The sequence below is a fragment of the Panicum virgatum genome, chromosome 5N, assembly GCF_016808335.1.
Source record: "Panicum virgatum strain AP13 chromosome 5N, P.virgatum_v5, whole genome shotgun sequence".
NCBI lineage: Eukaryota > Viridiplantae > Streptophyta > Magnoliopsida > Poales > Poaceae > Panicum > Panicum virgatum.
The window spans coordinates 50148270-50164691 of record NC_053149.1 but is presented as its reverse complement, the minus strand read 5'-3'; the positions used below and the strand labels follow the sequence as shown (position 1 = coordinate 50164691).

Genomic DNA, 16422 nt, shown 5'->3' with positions numbered 1-16422 from the left:
TCGAACAGTGCAGAAATCCGGAATTAGCAATAGCTGGATATCTGTCTACACGTGGGGGATAGCAGAGAATTCGACCTTTATTGCCTAGTTGCCCACCTGCTCCTACCGCAGCAGCTGAGCTACTGACTGAAAGTAATCTATCTCGAAGAAATTAGCAAATTAAAATTAGCTACTGAACATGTACTACTATACTATTTTTCAGCAAGTCAAAACTCACAATCAGGAGACCTGACATTTGACTTCACCATGCGTATACAGCTTCCCAAGAAATACGAGTTGCATGTAAAAAGTTGGGAGTGGAGCACGTAAAAATAGGTCTGATTTGGTCGACACGTTTGAGCTACTTCTGGACATTGGCTCTCTTGCTTAAAATGCCTTCTAAATTGAGATGATTGATCTTTGCAGCAAGGATGAAATCATTATCTGTTAAACCTCCTACAAACACAATAAAGGATTAACATTAGACTAGATAACGTGCTTTTAATAGAAAGCAAAAATAAAGTTTGCTGAGGTTTCCAGCTTACAGCTGAAAGCACATTTTGGCATACCACCCCAACTCAAGATCTAACCAAGTAGTAGTAGGCAGTAGCTAACGAAAAGTAACGGTTTCATCCTACAATCCTATAAAGTATCCAAATTGCTGCAAACTTAACAGTACAAATTAATATAAACAAGTGATCTCATCATTTTTTGTAAGCTTTAGCACGCCTTTCCCTAGACAAATTTGTAATAAATTCAACGTGCAAACTGCTGTTCTGAGCTCATATCTCTCTCATGATTTCTTGACTACCTTAAAAAAAATATTTGATTGCCTCAAGATGTTGAAAACCCTATAAAATATAATGAAGCACAAAAGGAAAAGGACATGGATATGGTATTTTGGATTGGAAAAATTGCAAATCAAGTATCAAATATGAATATCTGAACCAGTAAAACTAAATAGCTACTAAAACATCATCTGACCATCGGATTCACAGTGATCAAAGTGAAGCAACAGTGCAACAATTTTGTAACGAATAGTTTGAAAAGAAGATAATACAAATGAGTTGCTTCAGTGACATATAAATCAAAATAAACTAGGAAAAAACCTCTTGAATCACTTACTGACAGAGTGAGTCCAAACATCAATTTTCACGTTATTCCAACCAACAAGATGAAGATCTGGATGGTGACCTGGAGAAAGCATATCTGTTTAAACAAACTATGCTCACATTGTTATCCGGAAGAAAGATTTGCATATCAGTTGAAGGAGTTTTTTCACAAAATATAATGAAACCCTCACAGCATGCTATACATAATTGTCACATGTAAGGATCTAACTACAGTAAACACTATGCATTAGGTGACAGAAAGTAGCTTGGTTCTGACACCTTGCATCCATGAGGGGATAGCTATCTCCATTGTGTTCACATAACATTATAACAATCGTATGGAAGTTGGTGCAGTTATTTAATTTTTATCATAAAGCATAGATGAAAGAGTGACTATTCGGTAAATAAATAAAAGACAGTAGGTAGAACAAAGAAAAGAAAGGACCTTCTTGCTCAGCAATTGCAGCAACAAGTTTAAAGAACTCAAGTCCTTTAACAAAGTTCTTCACCTTCCATGCTCTATGCAATTTCAGAATACCACCTTCAGTTGTCAGTTCCCAACCATTCACCTGTTTTCAGGTATCAGCCAATGGAGTAGGAACATGAACAATCTTATCAAAGATTTTCACTACAAAAAACTAAAAAAGATGAATACCTGTCCAAGCAATTTTTTAGCAGAATCTTCTGACATGGGATGTAAATCCTTAGAGCTGCATGGAACACAACTTTTCTTTGCTAATTCTGATATAATAGAAATGCACAGAATTATTTACAAGTGTCAGGTGTAGACATACCAGTAAGAATTTAAAAAGTTCAGGTCGGGTTAGAAGAATGTGATCTTAAGTTCCTAACATAATCCTTATCCAATGAAGAATAGAATATATTGCCTATAAGAGTATAAAAGCTACATTACCATATGTAATTAATGCATCATTGTTTGTTCACCAAGGCCATAAGAAGGTACCCTGGATATAACTCAAGCAGTGTGTGTAATCATATTTGCATGATATGTACGAGTACTTATTATTGCTGCAGTGATAGATGAATTGCTTGCACAGGGACAAACAATGTATAGAGTTGATGGACACATTAATGTACGCCTCATTTGTGCAAGATGCATTTCAGGCAAATTTGAAGAGACCAATGTATCTGAAGATGACCTTGACTCTCAGGGGAAGTATGGCACCCTCTTGCAGTCAACACTTTATTTTCATCTTGTCCTCTTGTGCCCATCTGATAGAAAGGACTGCAAGATAGTGATGCCTCCATTCAGTGAACAAACAATAAAAGCACACGTAGGACACGAAACAATGCCATTTGTCAGGGAGCTTGAAACATAAGAGCACATAGATTTCAACTCGATCTGGTGACTAACCATGAGTTCAACAAACCATAAGTAGAGCTTCAGAAATTTGGTTAGCTAAGTCGAACATTACATTCTTTTGACCTATAGCTGTGCATCTAATACGAATCTCACAGGGGCAAGGCACGAAGAAGGGGTTAAAGGGCTTATCTTCATGTTGATTGGGTAAAATTGCAGGGCTGTGCCTATGCCTAACACCCCTTTGCATTTTTCTTTTCAGTGTTATATGAAGCAGTGTACAGTACTTGAAGCCAACCGAGCATACTAAACTCTAATTTTTTTAAAAAAAAATCCAAATCAACCCTAACCAGCAGATTATTGCACAGCAAAAAATACAAAACCAAAATTCGACATGAGACATCAATTCTTAATGGTTTTATATGCGGGTTCTTTCAAGTTAATAATCTGAATATGCAACCAGACAGTGCGATCCTCGAACATGAGCCAATTAACACAACCTCCATGCATCAGCATCAAGACTAATAGCGATAACCACTTGTAGGGTACGCATTAGACTTGTCAGTTGTCACCATGATGCTCTGGAAGTTGCAGATAGAACGAGGCCATACCGCCCACACCCAAGAAGCGAAGGCTTCCTGGAGACGAGAGGCCAGCGGGACGCCGCCTTTGCCTGCACGGCCAACAGAAAGAGGCACATCAGCGGCGCACGGTGGGTGTTCGATGAAATGCTCCCACGGATGCGGGTGGATCTTTCCCATGCTCACCTGGCTTGCGTAGGAGCGCGGCTGTAGGAGGAGTTGAGCATGCACCGTTGCTGCCCGGATCATCGGGGCTTTCACCGGATCCGGAGAAGAAAGCGGAGTCGGCGCAGAGGGACGGCACGCACGACGGCCTGAGAGCCTGATGACTGATGAGCACGGACTGATGGATACCAGGGTCCGGTGGGAGTGGTCGTGTTGAGTTCAGACTTGAGATGGGCCTCAATGTTTCGCGAGGAAGATGGGCCTCAAGTGTTTTTCAAGAAATACGGGCCTCTGGTTCGTTTTCAAAGGAAGGAAGACGGGCCCCGAATTTCTTCACCCCCAATGGTGGGCTCCACTTATTTCAAAAAAAAAGGTGGGCTCGCTCATTTAAAAAAAAGGTGGGCTCGCTCAATTCTTCGTCAGTATGAAGATTTGTCTAGTTTTCAAAAAAAAAAAAGTCAGCAGAGGCGATGGCTTTCTTCAGTTCTTGCACCGCTCACAGCTATCCTAGAGAGAAGGCGGCAAACCAACTTGTTGGTAGAGCTTTGTATTTTTTCGGGAGTTAAATACACCAGCGGTCCTCAAATTTGTCATGATGTTCCACTTAGGTCCACGAACTCGCAAAATCGAAATCTAACACCCTGAACTTGTTAAGTTGTGCCATTTTGGTCCATACCCCTTCACATGCGCCACGCGGCATGCACATATGCAAAAAAACCCTCCAAAGTTACTATCTTCTACCTTCACCCCCTCACTCCCCCTCCTCCCTTCTTCTCCCTCCCAGACCCCGGCCCCTGCTCGACGCGCCGCCCTCCCTGCCCCGGCAGTGAGCCGGCGCACCCCCCTCCCTGCTCCCTCGCCGGCGGCGGCGCCTGGGAGCGACAGCGCCGTCCACGTTGTGCCCCATCTCTGGCCCTCTCCGCCGCGGGAGGGAGGACCGGGCGGAGCACGCGGCGGCTCCATGCCAGCGCCCCTGCCTCCCGCCCTATCTCCTCCGCCTCGACTTGGCCCCAGCGGCGGCGAGTTACTGCAGCGGCAGGTGGCCGGCCCCTCCTCGCGAGCTCCGGTGGCCGTGGCCACATCCGGCGGTGCAGGGGATCGCAGCCGCAAGTGCAGGGCTCGTGGCGTCGGCGGAGGAGCAGGGGACGGCGATGCGGGTCCGTGGCTGTGCAAGCTTGGGGCCACGGCGGCGGGCGTGGATCTACGGTGGCACACAACGCCGGGCTCGAGTCCATGGCGGTGCGAGGAGCTTGAGGCCGCAGGGGCTCCGGACCGCAGTAGCGCGAGGAGCTCGGGGCCGCGGCGGAGGATGTGCGTCGATAGCGGCGCACGACAGTGCTGATCCGCAGCAGCGGGAGCAGCTCGGGGTCGCGCGCCCGGGTGCTAGTCCGAGGCGACGCGAGGAGCTCCAGGCCATGGCGGCGCGAGGAGCTCGGGACCGCGGTGGCTTTGGATAGCAGCAGCGCGAGGAGCTCGGGGTCGCGGCGGCGGGGCGAGTCTGTTGCAGCGCACGGGCGACGGGCTCTTGTCCGCGGCGGCGTGAGGATCTTGGGGCTGCGGCGGGCTTGGGTCTGCGGCGGCGGGCGCAGGTCAGCAACAGCGCGAGGATCCAGAGGCCGCAACAGCGGCGTGCCAAGGGCGGCGTGCCGCGGCGCCGGCCCTGCTCGTCACCGGTCCTCCCCCGCCGCCCGGATCTGCTTGGAGCCGCGCCGCGGGTGCCGCGAACGGGAGCGAGGCCGAGGCGGCGGCGAGGCAGGCCCAAGCCCCCGTGGGGCTCGCGGCCGCGCGCCGCGTGCGGGGTGTGGAGTAGCGCGCGCGAGGAGGGAGATGGTGGGACGAGCTCGGTGCGGCAGAGGGAGGAAGGAGGGGGCGGCACGCCGCTGCCACGAGCTCCGCCATGGCCGCACACGAGCTCCGCCATGCCATGGCCTCCACCGCGAGGAGGGGTGCGCCGGCACAGAGGAGGGAGCAGGGAGGAGCGCAGGGCCGCGGCGGCGCGCCTGGTGGCCTACGGCGGCAGCGGCGGCGCTTGTGGGGGAGGAGAGAGGTGAAGGTGACGAGGAGGACGTAGATATGGAAGATGAAAAAACTTAAGGGTTTTTTTGCATATATTCATGCCCCTTGAAGGGGTATGGACCAAAGTGGCATAACTTAACAAATTCAGGGTGCTAGATTTCGATTTTGCGAGTCTTTCAGCGATCTGCGTGACGAATTCGTCACGGGTTATGCTTGGGGGGTTATGAACAGTACGACACACAGCTCCTCTTGCGTTAGCGTTTTCGTTTCACCCGGGGAAGGTGAGAACAAAAGCGGTTGCTGTTTGCATCCACTTTCCACGTATTGCTTGCTTGCTAGTGCCAATCAATCTATCAGACTTATCTGAGCAAAACTCTCTCCCCCAGGGTACGAAGTGGATGCCAGCGCGTAGAAACTGGCACTTCATCTCGATCCAACGGCGCATCGAACACCACCCAGACATCACACGGCTAGGACCGCCGCCCTGTTTGTAGCCCCGGCTCTTCCGCCACCGACCAGCCACGTCACTATAAATCGACCCACGTAGACGAGCGGGCTCCACTCTCCTTTCCCGATCGCCAGTACACCATCCAGAGCAGTGCAGCACGGGGGCGGGCCGCGGGCGGTTGCTCACTTGCTCCTGCTCCCCCTCCCGCTCGAACCATCAGGTGAGTGCAGAGTTCTTCGCTTCCGGATTTCGCGTTGTGCTTGATGGGATCACCGGGGGAATCGAACAAATTTGAGCACGCAGTGCAGACATGGGAACAAATTTGTCTCGATTTCCCCTTGATCAATCTCGCATTATCGCCTCGTCTTCCTAATTTGGATTTGGATTCCCAGCTCGCAGTGCAGCCATGGCAACCGGCCGCGCCGCGCTGCTCCTCCTCCTCCTCACCACCCCGCTGCTGCTCCTCCTCCTCGCCCCGCCGGCAGAGGGCCTCGTCCGCATCCCGCTGAAGAAGCGGCCGGCCGACACCAACGGCCGCCTCCACGCCGAGCGGCGCGGCGGCTACCCCGGCAGCAGCAGCGGCGATGACGCCGCCGCCGCGTTGAACAAGGCCGAGGCCGAGGAGGAGGGCGACATCGTGGCGCTGAAGAACTACCTCAACGCGCAGTACTACGGTGAGATCGGCATCGGCACGCCGCCGCAGACGTTCACCGTCATCTTCGACACCGGCAGCTCCAACCTCTGGGTGCCCTCCTCCAAGTGCTACGCATCGGTGGGCACCGTGTTGGATTCTGCGATTGAGACTGTTTTAAGTAGTATACTTGTGTGTGTGGCTCTAAAATGGGGTGATGATTTTGGTTGTGGCTGCAGATCGCTTGCTATTTCCACGAGAGGTACAAGGCCGGCCGATCAAACTCTTATAAGAAGAATGGTTTGTGACTTGGTCCCTCCTAGTTCCCACTAGGCCCCTCTTACAAGCTTGATGGTGTTTATAGTGTATTGTGTTTTGGAGATCAGTGTGCATTTTTATATATTTTTGATTGATCACTATTCTGTTGTCATGACTACTGTAGTTTTGTGGCTTTAGTGAGTAGTTAGGTAGGCATGCATGACTATTTCAGAATATTATCTACATATTCATTTTAAAACAACTTTTGTCTAGATATTAGTGATTGTAAAATATAGATTTCGATAATATGTCAGCTTAGATTTTTTTTCTTTGGGAAGCAATCAAATCGTAATGTTGATACACAGTGAAGACCTAGTTGATGCTTTTAAGGTGTAGTGAAAGCTGAAAAGAAAATATTAGAAATTATGTATGCTTATTTACTGGGTCGTTGAACTATGATAATTGCCTTTGGTAGAAATGTAGAATTCTTTAGTCTGGTGAGGTTTCTCATCACCCATCTCTGACACCTGGGTTGGGGGACTTGGGCAATGTTGACATGGTGCTGCTTGCAGTCCAAAGTACTCTGTCAAAAATTATAAGCCAACCACATTTTTCAGACAATGGGATTATTCAGCCAGCCATGTCTATTCTCTGAATCTGAGACTTAACATGGAAATTGTTTTGTGGTAGGCATGAGCTTCACTAGTAAACAACTACTCCCTCCGTTCCAAATTATAAGTCATTCCAAGAATCTTGGAGAGTCAAAATTTTCTAAGCTTGACCAAATTTATATAACAAGATGATAACATTTACGATACCAATTAAGTATCCTTAGATTCTTTGTCAGTTATATTTTATAGTATACCTATTTGATGTCATAAATCTTTGTGTTTCTCTCTATAATTTTGGTCAAACTTTGAAATGGTTTGACTCTCCAAGATTCTTGGAATGATTTATAATTTGGAACGGAGGGAGTAGATTTTTCTGTCCACTATTGGAGACATGAGAACCCACAACGTCCATTCAGAACAATGCATGGCTTTATTCTTAAAGCTGCAGTAAGATTTTGTTTGTTAAAGTGATTGTAACTCATCACAGCTTCCTCTTTGCAGGAAAACCTGCTTCTATACGCTATGGTACTGGTGCAATTTCTGGCTATTTTAGTCTGGATAGTGTGAAAATCGGTGATGTAGTTGTGAAAAATCAGGTTTGTTCCAAGCACCACGTGTCCAACACTTGTTATGTCTTATCTGTTCATGTACATCCTTTCTTAGAATATGTGGGTTTTACTGGATTCTGCCGTTAGGATTTCATTGAAGCTACAAGGGAGACAAGTGTTACTTTCATGGTTGGAAAATTCGACGGTATTCTTGGGCTTGGATTCAAGGAAATCTCTGTTGGAGCTGCTGTACCTGTCTGGTGAGCAAATCTGGCAGGCAAAGTGATCTAACGTGTGCCTATTTGGTAATGTCAACAGTTGAATCAATATTCCCTTTGTGTGTACTATATGGTAAAATTGGTAATTAGATCCAAACACTGTCACTCCTGATTTTCATTTATGGTCTAGTTTTGCTTATGTATTGTACTGCAAAATGGTAACACTTATGGATTATGTCTTTTATATTTTGCAGTTCCCTCATATTAAACAGATAACATATTTACCATAAACAAAATTATAGGTACAACATGGTTAAACAGGGTCTTGTTGGTGATCCTGTTTTCTCATTCTGGTTCAACCGACATGCTGATGAAGGGCAGGGAGGTGAAATTGTGTTTGGAGGAATTGATCCTAATCACTACAAGGGAAATCACACGTATGTCCCTGTCACTAGGAAGGGATACTGGCAGGTAACATCTCATCACTTTTCAGTTAGTTGAGTATTGATTATTACATTTTCAAATGTATTCAGTGGTAGCTAGAAATTTTTTGTGCTACGTCTGCTGACAAAATTTTAATCCATGAATTAACCATTTACTTCTTGCAGTTTGGTATGGGTGATGTCCTGATTGGAGGAAAGTCCACAGGTATTGTTTTATCATTTTTTCTCTGTCCAATATGCCTGTATCTAAATGCAAAATGTTCTACTAACTTTTGTAATGCCTCGGTGTTATTAGGATTCTGTGCTTCTGGCTGTGCAGCAATAGCAGATTCTGGAACTTCATTGCTTACTGGTCCCACAGTATGTTGTGATCTTTTTTTTGTTTTTTTTTAAACTTTGCCCACAAAAAGGGAAAATGCGTGTGTTGGATTGGATTTAATGCTGGGGTTGTTATCATTGATTTATTTCTTATTAAGTCCTGGTACCGATGAAAGTGATAAGATTTTCATTTCTGCTATAAACATATCTAGTAACCAATCTAACAAAGTAACTTCCAAAACATTCGACCTCTATGCTTTCTGCTTAAGTTTTAATTTCTACCCTGGCTAGTGTACTGCTGTTTTAATTTAATATTTATGTGTCCTAATGAATCTATATGGATATGCAGGCCATAATTACTCAGATAAATGAAAAGATTGGTGCTGCTGGGGTAGTCAGCCAAGAATGCAAGGCAATTGTTTCTCAGTATGGGCAACGGATCATAGATCAGCTTGTAGCAAAGGTTTGTGCATTCCTGAAGCATGGACCCTCAAATTTGTCTCGTTCTGGTTTGGTACTTATATATTAGACATGCTAGAAATTTGTTGTGTTCTAGTCTACCCCAACTTGCTAGGGACTAAATGTTGCTGTTGTATAACATGCGAGAGAATGCTGAATTTTATCTGGGATCATGATGCAGACACAGCCGGCAAAGATATGCTCTTCAGTTGGTCTATGTACTTTTGATGGAGCTCATGGTATTAGGTATGAGTTGTGGATTCAATATAAATGTATACAATTACACTTCACAATTCTGCAAGTAGTAATTACTTCAATGTTAGTGTTTGCTACCTGCTATACTGGTGCTGACTAAATAAGCTTGCTTAATATGAAATGGGTGAACTTCATGAAGTTAGTTTTCAATCTATTTATGAGCTTTCATATTGTTTTTTAATGTCTTGATAGTTGAATTTGTTAGCAGTACTGGTATTTGGAGTGTGGTAGATGATGGAGCTAGGGAATCAAATGGTCTCTTCAATGAAGCTATGTGCAATGCCTGTGAAACGGCTGTTGTATGGATACAAAACCAGCTTGCACAGAACCAAACTCAGGATGTGGTGTTGCAGTACATTAATCAAGTAAGTTTCATAGCTTGTAATGCCAATGCAAGAATCTTCCTTAAATACAAGTCTAAAAAATGTTGCAAAACTGGCTCAATTTTGCAGCTGTGTGAAAAGCTTCCTAGTCCTATGGGACAATCATCAGTGGACTGCAGCAGAGTTGCATCCATGCCTGACATTGCCTTTACCATCGGGGGTAGAAAGTTCGCACTCAAACCAGAACAAGTATTCCATCTTCTCTGTGGCTATTATCTTGTTTGTTTTTTCATTGGAAACTGCCAGTTAAGTATATATTCTTGCTCCTATTCTACTAGTAAGCAAATAAGGACGCTAAATGTACTCTTTTCATAAACCGAAGGTCCTACAAGTTTTTATACATCAGTTCTCATCAGGTGTTCTCATATAGGCATGCTTCATTATACTAGTATTATAAATGTATGGTTTCAATACTCTATTGGCATCTAACTGGTGAATGTACATATAAGGTTTAACCCTTTATTTTTATCATGCTATACACATACAATTTTATTGATATATTTTGCTATTTTCCTTTTTATTTTCAGAAAACTGATTCATCATTTCTATTATTCAGTATATCCTGAAGGTTGGTGAAGGACATGCTGCTCAGTGCATCAGTGGTTTCACCGCTATGGACATTCCTCCTCCCCGTGGCCCTCTCTGGTAAATTATTCACCTTAAAGTTGTTATCTCACCCAAACAAATACCCGAGTCATCATTGAGCATGCTTGTTTTGGAATTATCCGGTAAATAACAAATGTAAAATTGTTTGGCTTTGTCCAGACTTTAAAAACTAAGGTGTTCCTATGTTTGTCCTCTGGGAGATTAGCTACCAATCTTTGTTGTTCTAACTGATTAGTATTTCTTCTAAACTACTACTGCAATAAAAGCGAAGCTTCTATTCCTCAATCTGATAAATGAGAACTCGGCGATGCAGGATCTTGGGTGATATATTCATGGGAGCCTACCACACCGTCTTTGACTACGGCAACCTGAAGGTTGGCTTTGCAGAGGCGGCATGATGTGGCGCTCTGAGGCGTCCCGAGGAACCCTACCCTACAGAATTTGCATTTCAGCTCGGGGGTGATGTCCTGCAAGCGTGTATGTATAGGCTTTACATCCTCAATAATGCTTGTGAGATCTGAGATATAGACCTGTCTGTTTCAACTGGCTAATATATTTATCGAGGCGGGTTTCAAGCTGATTAGTTGCTGGTGACCATGTTTGTGCTGGCCTCTATCTTCAGTTCCAAGTTGTCCCAGCCGTCGTGCTGCAGAACTAGGAATCAGGATATGCAAGCAGTAAGCAAGTGTTGACAAGATAATTGGTCCATCTCTTTTCGTCTGAAAAAGGATCCTTTCCATCTAATGGACGTGCTAGTTGTTTCTCTAATGGTCGTCACGGAACCACCAGATGACAATGAACCAAGATGAAAGCAGTTAATGAGGAGATTGAGTGATCAAGGTAGATGAGAACAGAAGGAACACTATTGTCATGACCCAAAAATTTTAAACATGATTAACATTTAGTTAACAACATCATGAGCATCATCAAAGCATAGTGGAGCATCATGTGCATATGCATGCTTGTTTGAAATTAAAGTTTGTGTGCAATTGAATGTGTGCTTGTTAAGAAAGTTCAATTTTTGTTATGCAAATTGGCCTCCAAAATTTTTATTTAAATACTATATTTCAAATGTTGATTTAAAAATATTTTTTTCAGGATTTTATAACCTTTGAACCGAACTACAAAATTCTTGGAAATTTTAAAAATAGCCCTTTTGTTCTTTTTACTGCAACCAAAATACAAGTGATTTTCGAGTGATTCTTGTTGCAAAATGATCTTGGTGATTTTATCTAGCTCCAGTAAAAATTTCGTGAATTCTTGAGTTCGGGAAGGCCTTGATTTCGAATTTTGAAGTTTAACCGTTCTCTTTCCACCCGGGCCCGCATGTCAGTCTCGCCGCCAGCCATCTCCAGGACACGCGCCGGCCATCCTCGGGTGCCGTGCCATGCACGTCCTGCCACGCGCGTCCTTATCCGCCCGCTCGCCCTTTCCTCCTCCATTGAGCCCGGGCGCCCCCTTTGGCCGAAACCCTAGCCCCTTTTTGCCCCTCCACCAGAGCCGTCACCATCTCCATTGTTGCCGCCAGCGAGCTTCGATTCATCATCTCCGGTGAGCCTCCCTTCGATTTCTCTCGCGGGGAGCATCTCCTACCTCCCTGCGACCGATTCCGGCCCTCAAATCCCCTCCTCCCTCGTCGTGCAGGCACCCCGGCGGAGCCCCGTCGCCACCACCGCTGGACGCCGTCGCGCCGCCCGTCCGCCGCCGCTCCCCGTCCGCGCCACCGCCAGTGAGGTTCGCCGGCCACTCCCCTCCCTTGTGCGCGTGCCTGTGATCCTAGTGCTCCTCTCCTTGGGCGGCAACGCTGAAGCACGGCAGCTCTGTGCATGCGCCATGGGTCTGTTCGTGGACATGAAGAAGATGAACAGTGGTAGAAGCTAATAACAATTCTTGTTGTACTTGTGTGTGTTTGAGTTTGCAAAAATCATAGAAAAATATATATAACTCCAAAAATTATGAAACTTATTTTGTTAGATTCCTCTAGCTGAGATCTACTTAGGAAAAATATTGTTTTGCATGTTACCTTGCTATAGATTTATCTATAGTTTTATCTTGCAAAAGTGAGTTTAATGCTTAGTTATTTGTGTACTGCTCGAAAAATGCCAAACCAAATTTTGTTAGGTTCCTCGTGAAATATTCTTTCCAGTGGTGCAACTTACTCATGTGTTTACTTGCTGTTTGTTAGGGTTTTGTTTCGATTTCGTGCTTGCTGTCCAAAATGTGGTTTAATATAGAACTTTTTGCTGGAAAGAGAGAAAATAGTAAAACCAGTTTTGTTAGCTTTGTTTTCATTCCTAGTTTCTATGATAATTTTCTTGGATTTTTTTAGTTAAGTTTGTATGCATTTTCTGTTTTACCTTGTTTAGAGTGGCTGAAAACTAATATATTTATGATTAATTATAGGAAAATGCTTTTGCTGCAAAACCAATTTTCATGAGTTCTTTGCAATGTTCTCTGCGTGCTCAAATTATTTCATGATTTATGCTTGATGTTTAGTTCATTTCTGAATTCTTGCATTGCATTCATGCATTATAGTGACCGAACCGCCGGAGGTCGAACCCGTGGAGCCCGCCGAACCCGTTGAGCCTGAACCCGGAATCCCGTTCGTGGTCGAGCCCGAAGTTAACCAAGGCAAGCAGCTAAGCATATTCCTTGCACCTGTCTAATCTGATTTAGTTTAGCTATTCCACCTGGGTATTGTTGGGCTATATATGTATAGTATGTATGTATTGCATTTTTATACCTATCTTTATGCATAATCCTTCCTTGATTTGTTATCCTTATTCCTGGCACTAGTTAGTTAGTTAATTACTTAACTTGACTAGATGCTTAGCCCTGCTTAGATAACTTGACTAGATGCTTAGCCCTGCTTAGAATACTTCTACTGCTCGCTAGACAAGAATGGTTTGGAGGTTCACACTTACCGATAATCCTTGATTGCACTGGTTCGGTTTGGGTGGTGATGAAGTGGGAGTACCGAGATTCGAGCGGAATGTTAGGGTCTAGAGAATGAAGTCACATGGGCATAGTCCGCTTGGATCGATTAAGGACCGAGTGGACGACGTCGGTTTTGAGCACCTTTCCGTGCTACCACATATCCAATATAATGGTACGGATAAGCCAATTACCTTCTTTGACTTGATCATTGATGTGCAGTCCTAGATACGTGGCTACGGGCTATGTAGAGAGGCTTAGTGTGTCCCCAGGTGGACCTATGTGTAGGAAAGTTTAGAGATGTCCCTAGTGGAACTAAGTCTCTACTCGTAAGCTAGGTGTGAGGTTCAATGATCGAGCCTTGTTGGGAACGGTTGACGTGAGTACCCCCTTGCCCGGCGTGATCGGCTGGGTGAGTCGCATGGTCCTCGCGTCGTGTGGGTAAAGTAGTACACCCTTGCAAGGTTATAACCAATTCGAATTGTCGCGCTCTCGGTTATGAGCAATCTCTTTAACTCATGAACTCCTCATAGATTATCATATATGATGAGAATGGTTCATGTTAAGCTATGAACAGTTATAGTTTACTTTACTCTCTTAATCAACTAAAAGTGTTTGGGGTTGGGCAAGATTAATTAATTCTGATAGGTGATAGTGTAGAGAGCTAATGCTTCTGCAATAATTACTTAACCTTAAAGCTTTTACTTGAGCCATTGCATGATCCTTGTATATGTAATCGCGTAAGTCTTGCGAGTACCTTTTGTACTCAGGTTGCTTTCTAAACCTAGTTGCAGGTGAGCCCGAAGTGGTGTTCGGCCACTTCTACCCCGCTGATCCAAACGCGGGGGAAGAGTAGGTCGTGGTGGCTGTAATGTTGTCCTTGAGCAAGGCATCATTACCTTAGTAAGTCTTTATCGTAATCGAGCTTCGTGAGAGCATGTAAATGCAATAAACTTTATATTTCTGTTTAATATGACTTTCGTGAGCCCAATGCTTAGGGCATCAGAGCTAAGGTTTCATGAAGTGAACCTAAAATTGGCTTAGTGGGTTGAGAGTCAAATAAAATTTGACTACTTGCACTAAGATTTACTTTGGTTAAAAATTTGAACTTAAGGTGAAATGCTACATTTCTTCCTTGGTCTTAGAACTAATTCCTCCTTATTGCTGCACTTGTTTAATTAAATATGCTTAACTCCTCTGACTTTCATGGGTAGCGGGCGCGTAGGAATACCCTTTCTCCTGCTGGAAACCTTTTGAGCCTTTTACCGGGGTTTTGAAGGTAGGAATCACCTATTGTCCTAAGTGCTGGTAGGAGGGTTGTAGCGCTATTGGGTAATGCGGTTGTTTCGGGTCGTGAATGCGTGCTAGAACGTTAAGACGTGCTCACGATGTGAGGAGACGTCATATTGCACTCATCTTTGGCATGCATGCATACATATATAATGCTTGTTGGAAAAGTACTTGTGACAATTTTCTCACCCTTTTAGTTCCCAAAACCCACCCCCACTTCCTCAAGAGAAGTTCATCTTCTATTCTCTTATATGTGTACACAATCACCCTCACAAAAATTTAGATAGCTCCACATAACATCATGCTTCCTTTAGGAGAACCTAATCTCTACTCCATTTTTCTTATATGTGTATACAATCACCACCAAAGAAACTCTAGAAAGATTCTACACCACTACACCACCCATTCTATTGTACATCAATCCTTAGATGTTTATCATGTCTAGATGAATATGGCCTCAATATACTCGGAACTTTTTATCCCTTCTTTCCACCTACCAAAATCTCGGGACGAGATTTTCTTAAGGGGGGGGGGGAGATTGTCATGACCCAAAAATTTTAAACATGATTAACATTTAGTTAACAACATCATGAGCATCATCAAAGCATAGTGGAGCATCATGTGCATATGCATGCTTGTTTGAAATTAAAGTTTGTGTGCAATTGAATGTGTGCTTGTTAAAAAATTCAATTTTTGTTATGCAACTTGGCCTCCAAAATTTTTATTTAAATACTATATTTCAAATGTTGATTTAAAAATATTTTTTTCAGGATTTTATAACCTTTGAACCGAACTACAAAATTCTTGGAAATTTTAAAAATAGCCCTTTTGTTCTTTTTACTGCAACCAAAATACAAGTGATTTTCGAGTGATTCTTGTTGCAAAATGATCTTGGTGATTTTATCTAGCTCCAGTAAAAATTTCGTGAATTCTTGAGCTCGGGAAGGCCTTGATTTCGAATTTTGAAGTTTAACCGTTCTCTTTCCACCCGGGCCCGCATGTCAGTCTCGCCGCCGGCCATCTCCGGGACACGCGCCGGCCATCCTCGGGTGCCGTGCCATGCGCGTCCTGCCACGCGCGTCCTTATCCGCCCGCTCGCCCTTTCCTCCTCCATTGAGCCCGGGCGCCCCCTTTGGCCGAAACCCTAGCCCCTTTTTGCCCCTCCACCAGAGCCGTCACCATCTCCATTGTTGCCGCCAGCGAGCTTCGATTCATCATCTCCGGTGAGCCTCCCTTCGATTTCTCTCGCGGGGAGCATCTCCTACCTCCCTGCGACCGATTCCGGCCCTCAAATCCCCTCATCCCTCGTCGTGCAGGCACCCCGGCGGAGCCCCGTCGTCACCACCGCTCGACGCCGTCGCGCCGCCCGTCCGCCGCCGCTCCCCGTCCGCGCCGCCGCCAGTGAGGTTCGCCGGCCACTCCCCTCCCTTGTGCGCGTGCCTGTGATCCTAGTGCTCCTTTCCTTGGGCGGTTCCCACAAAGGGTATCAGAGCCATACTCTCGCGGTTTCACGTCACGTACGGGCAGAAGTGCGCGTACATGAGCACGTCGGCGCGTGGGAACACAGATGCCAACAGCATGTGGACGGACACACATGGGCTGCTGGCAGTGAACCCACGGGCGTGGCACATGGGATCGTAGCACTAGACGTATGGGACGTGGCCCAAGAGAGGGGATCCTGCTCATTTGTCTCGTATGGGTAAGCTGGTTCGATGTCTCGACGAGGACGTCGATTCCTCAACGGGGGGTGACTGTGACAGCCCGTGGCCAGTTAGGCCGGGCTGAATTCGAGTTACTGTAGCGCGAAAAATACTGTAGCTCCGACACAGTGTTCCCAGTTTAGTCC

General features: G+C 45.3%; 2 protein-coding genes and 1 long non-coding RNA gene across 7 annotated transcripts; 2 read left to right on the top strand and 1 right to left on the bottom strand.

The window, feature by feature from the left end:
* Nucleotides 1-59: 59 nt before the first annotated feature.
* On the bottom strand, nucleotides 60-3395 carry LOC120676273 (pterin-4-alpha-carbinolamine dehydratase 2, mitochondrial-like). Of its 3 annotated transcripts, none has more exons than XM_039957506.1 (7): nucleotides 3180-3395; nucleotides 3024-3085; nucleotides 2252-2337; nucleotides 1747-1832; nucleotides 1537-1660; nucleotides 1105-1188; nucleotides 60-435 (listed from the first exon to the last, which is right to left on the bottom strand). In XM_039957506.1, exons 1-7 carry the CDS (start codon nucleotides 3240-3242, stop codon nucleotides 341-343), a joined length of 600 nt encoding a protein of 199 aa, XP_039813440.1. In that variant the 5' UTR covers nucleotides 3243-3395; the 3' UTR covers nucleotides 60-340. The 3 variants fall into 3 exon arrangements, with proteins under 3 accessions (XP_039813440.1, XP_039813441.1, XP_039813442.1); XM_039957507.1 differs by having other exon boundaries at nucleotides 1105-1173; nucleotides 3180-3389; XM_039957508.1 differs by lacking the exon at nucleotides 3180-3395 and having other exon boundaries at nucleotides 2913-3056.
* A 2334-nt stretch (nucleotides 3396-5729) lies between these two features.
* Nucleotides 5730-10935, top strand: LOC120676323 (aspartic proteinase oryzasin-1-like). Of its 3 annotated transcripts, none has more exons than XM_039957559.1 (14): nucleotides 5730-5842; nucleotides 6015-6394; nucleotides 6493-6553; nucleotides 7624-7718; nucleotides 7818-7930; nucleotides 8191-8359; nucleotides 8497-8536; nucleotides 8627-8691; nucleotides 8999-9112; nucleotides 9290-9354; nucleotides 9569-9728; nucleotides 9816-9935; nucleotides 10303-10391; nucleotides 10666-10931. In XM_039957559.1, exons 2-14 carry the CDS (start codon nucleotides 6029-6031, stop codon nucleotides 10748-10750), a joined length of 1542 nt encoding a protein of 513 aa, XP_039813493.1. In that variant the 5' UTR covers nucleotides 5730-5842; nucleotides 6015-6028; the 3' UTR covers nucleotides 10751-10931. The 3 variants fall into 3 exon arrangements, with proteins under 3 accessions (XP_039813493.1, XP_039813492.1, XP_039813494.1); XM_039957560.1 differs by having other exon boundaries at nucleotides 5741-5842; nucleotides 9572-9728; nucleotides 10666-10935; XM_039957558.1 differs by having other exon boundaries at nucleotides 9572-9935; nucleotides 10666-10935.
* An 825-nt stretch (nucleotides 10936-11760) lies between these two features.
* On the top strand, nucleotides 11761-12933 carry LOC120675537. The gene is made up of 3 exons (XR_005675385.1): nucleotides 11761-11903; nucleotides 11997-12222; nucleotides 12888-12933. It is a non-coding gene; the product is annotated as an uncharacterized LOC120675537 (long non-coding RNA).
* Nucleotides 12934-16422: the final 3489 nt, after the last annotated feature.

What these genes read in the sequence shown, in the direction of transcription:
- LOC120676273 (XM_039957506.1), bottom strand. Translation starts at nt 3,242, where the DNA reads ATGATCCGGGCAGCAACGGTGCATGCTCAACTCCTCCTACAGCCGCGC. An exon ending in CGCGCTCCTACGCAAGCCAG is followed by an intron (nt 3,086 to 3,179) that starts GTGAGCATGGGA and finishes TTGGCCGTGCAG; the next exon opens with GCAAAGGCGGCGTCCCGCTG. An exon ending in TACTTCCCCTGAGAGTCAAG is followed by an intron (nt 1,833 to 2,251) that starts GTCATCTTCAGA and finishes CTATTATATCAG; the next exon opens with AATTAGCAAAGAAAAGTTGT.
- LOC120676323 (XM_039957558.1), top strand. Translation starts at nt 6,029, where the DNA reads ATGGCAACCGGCCGCGCCGCGCTGCTCCTCCTCCTCCTCACCACCCCG. An exon ending in TAGATCAGCTTGTAGCAAAG is followed by an intron (nt 9,113 to 9,289) that starts GTTTGTGCATTC and finishes ATCATGATGCAG; the next exon opens with ACACAGCCGGCAAAGATATG. An exon ending in GATGGAGCTCATGGTATTAG is followed by an intron (nt 9,355 to 9,571) that starts GTATGAGTTGTG and finishes ATTTGTTAGCAG; the next exon opens with TACTGGTATTTGGAGTGTGG.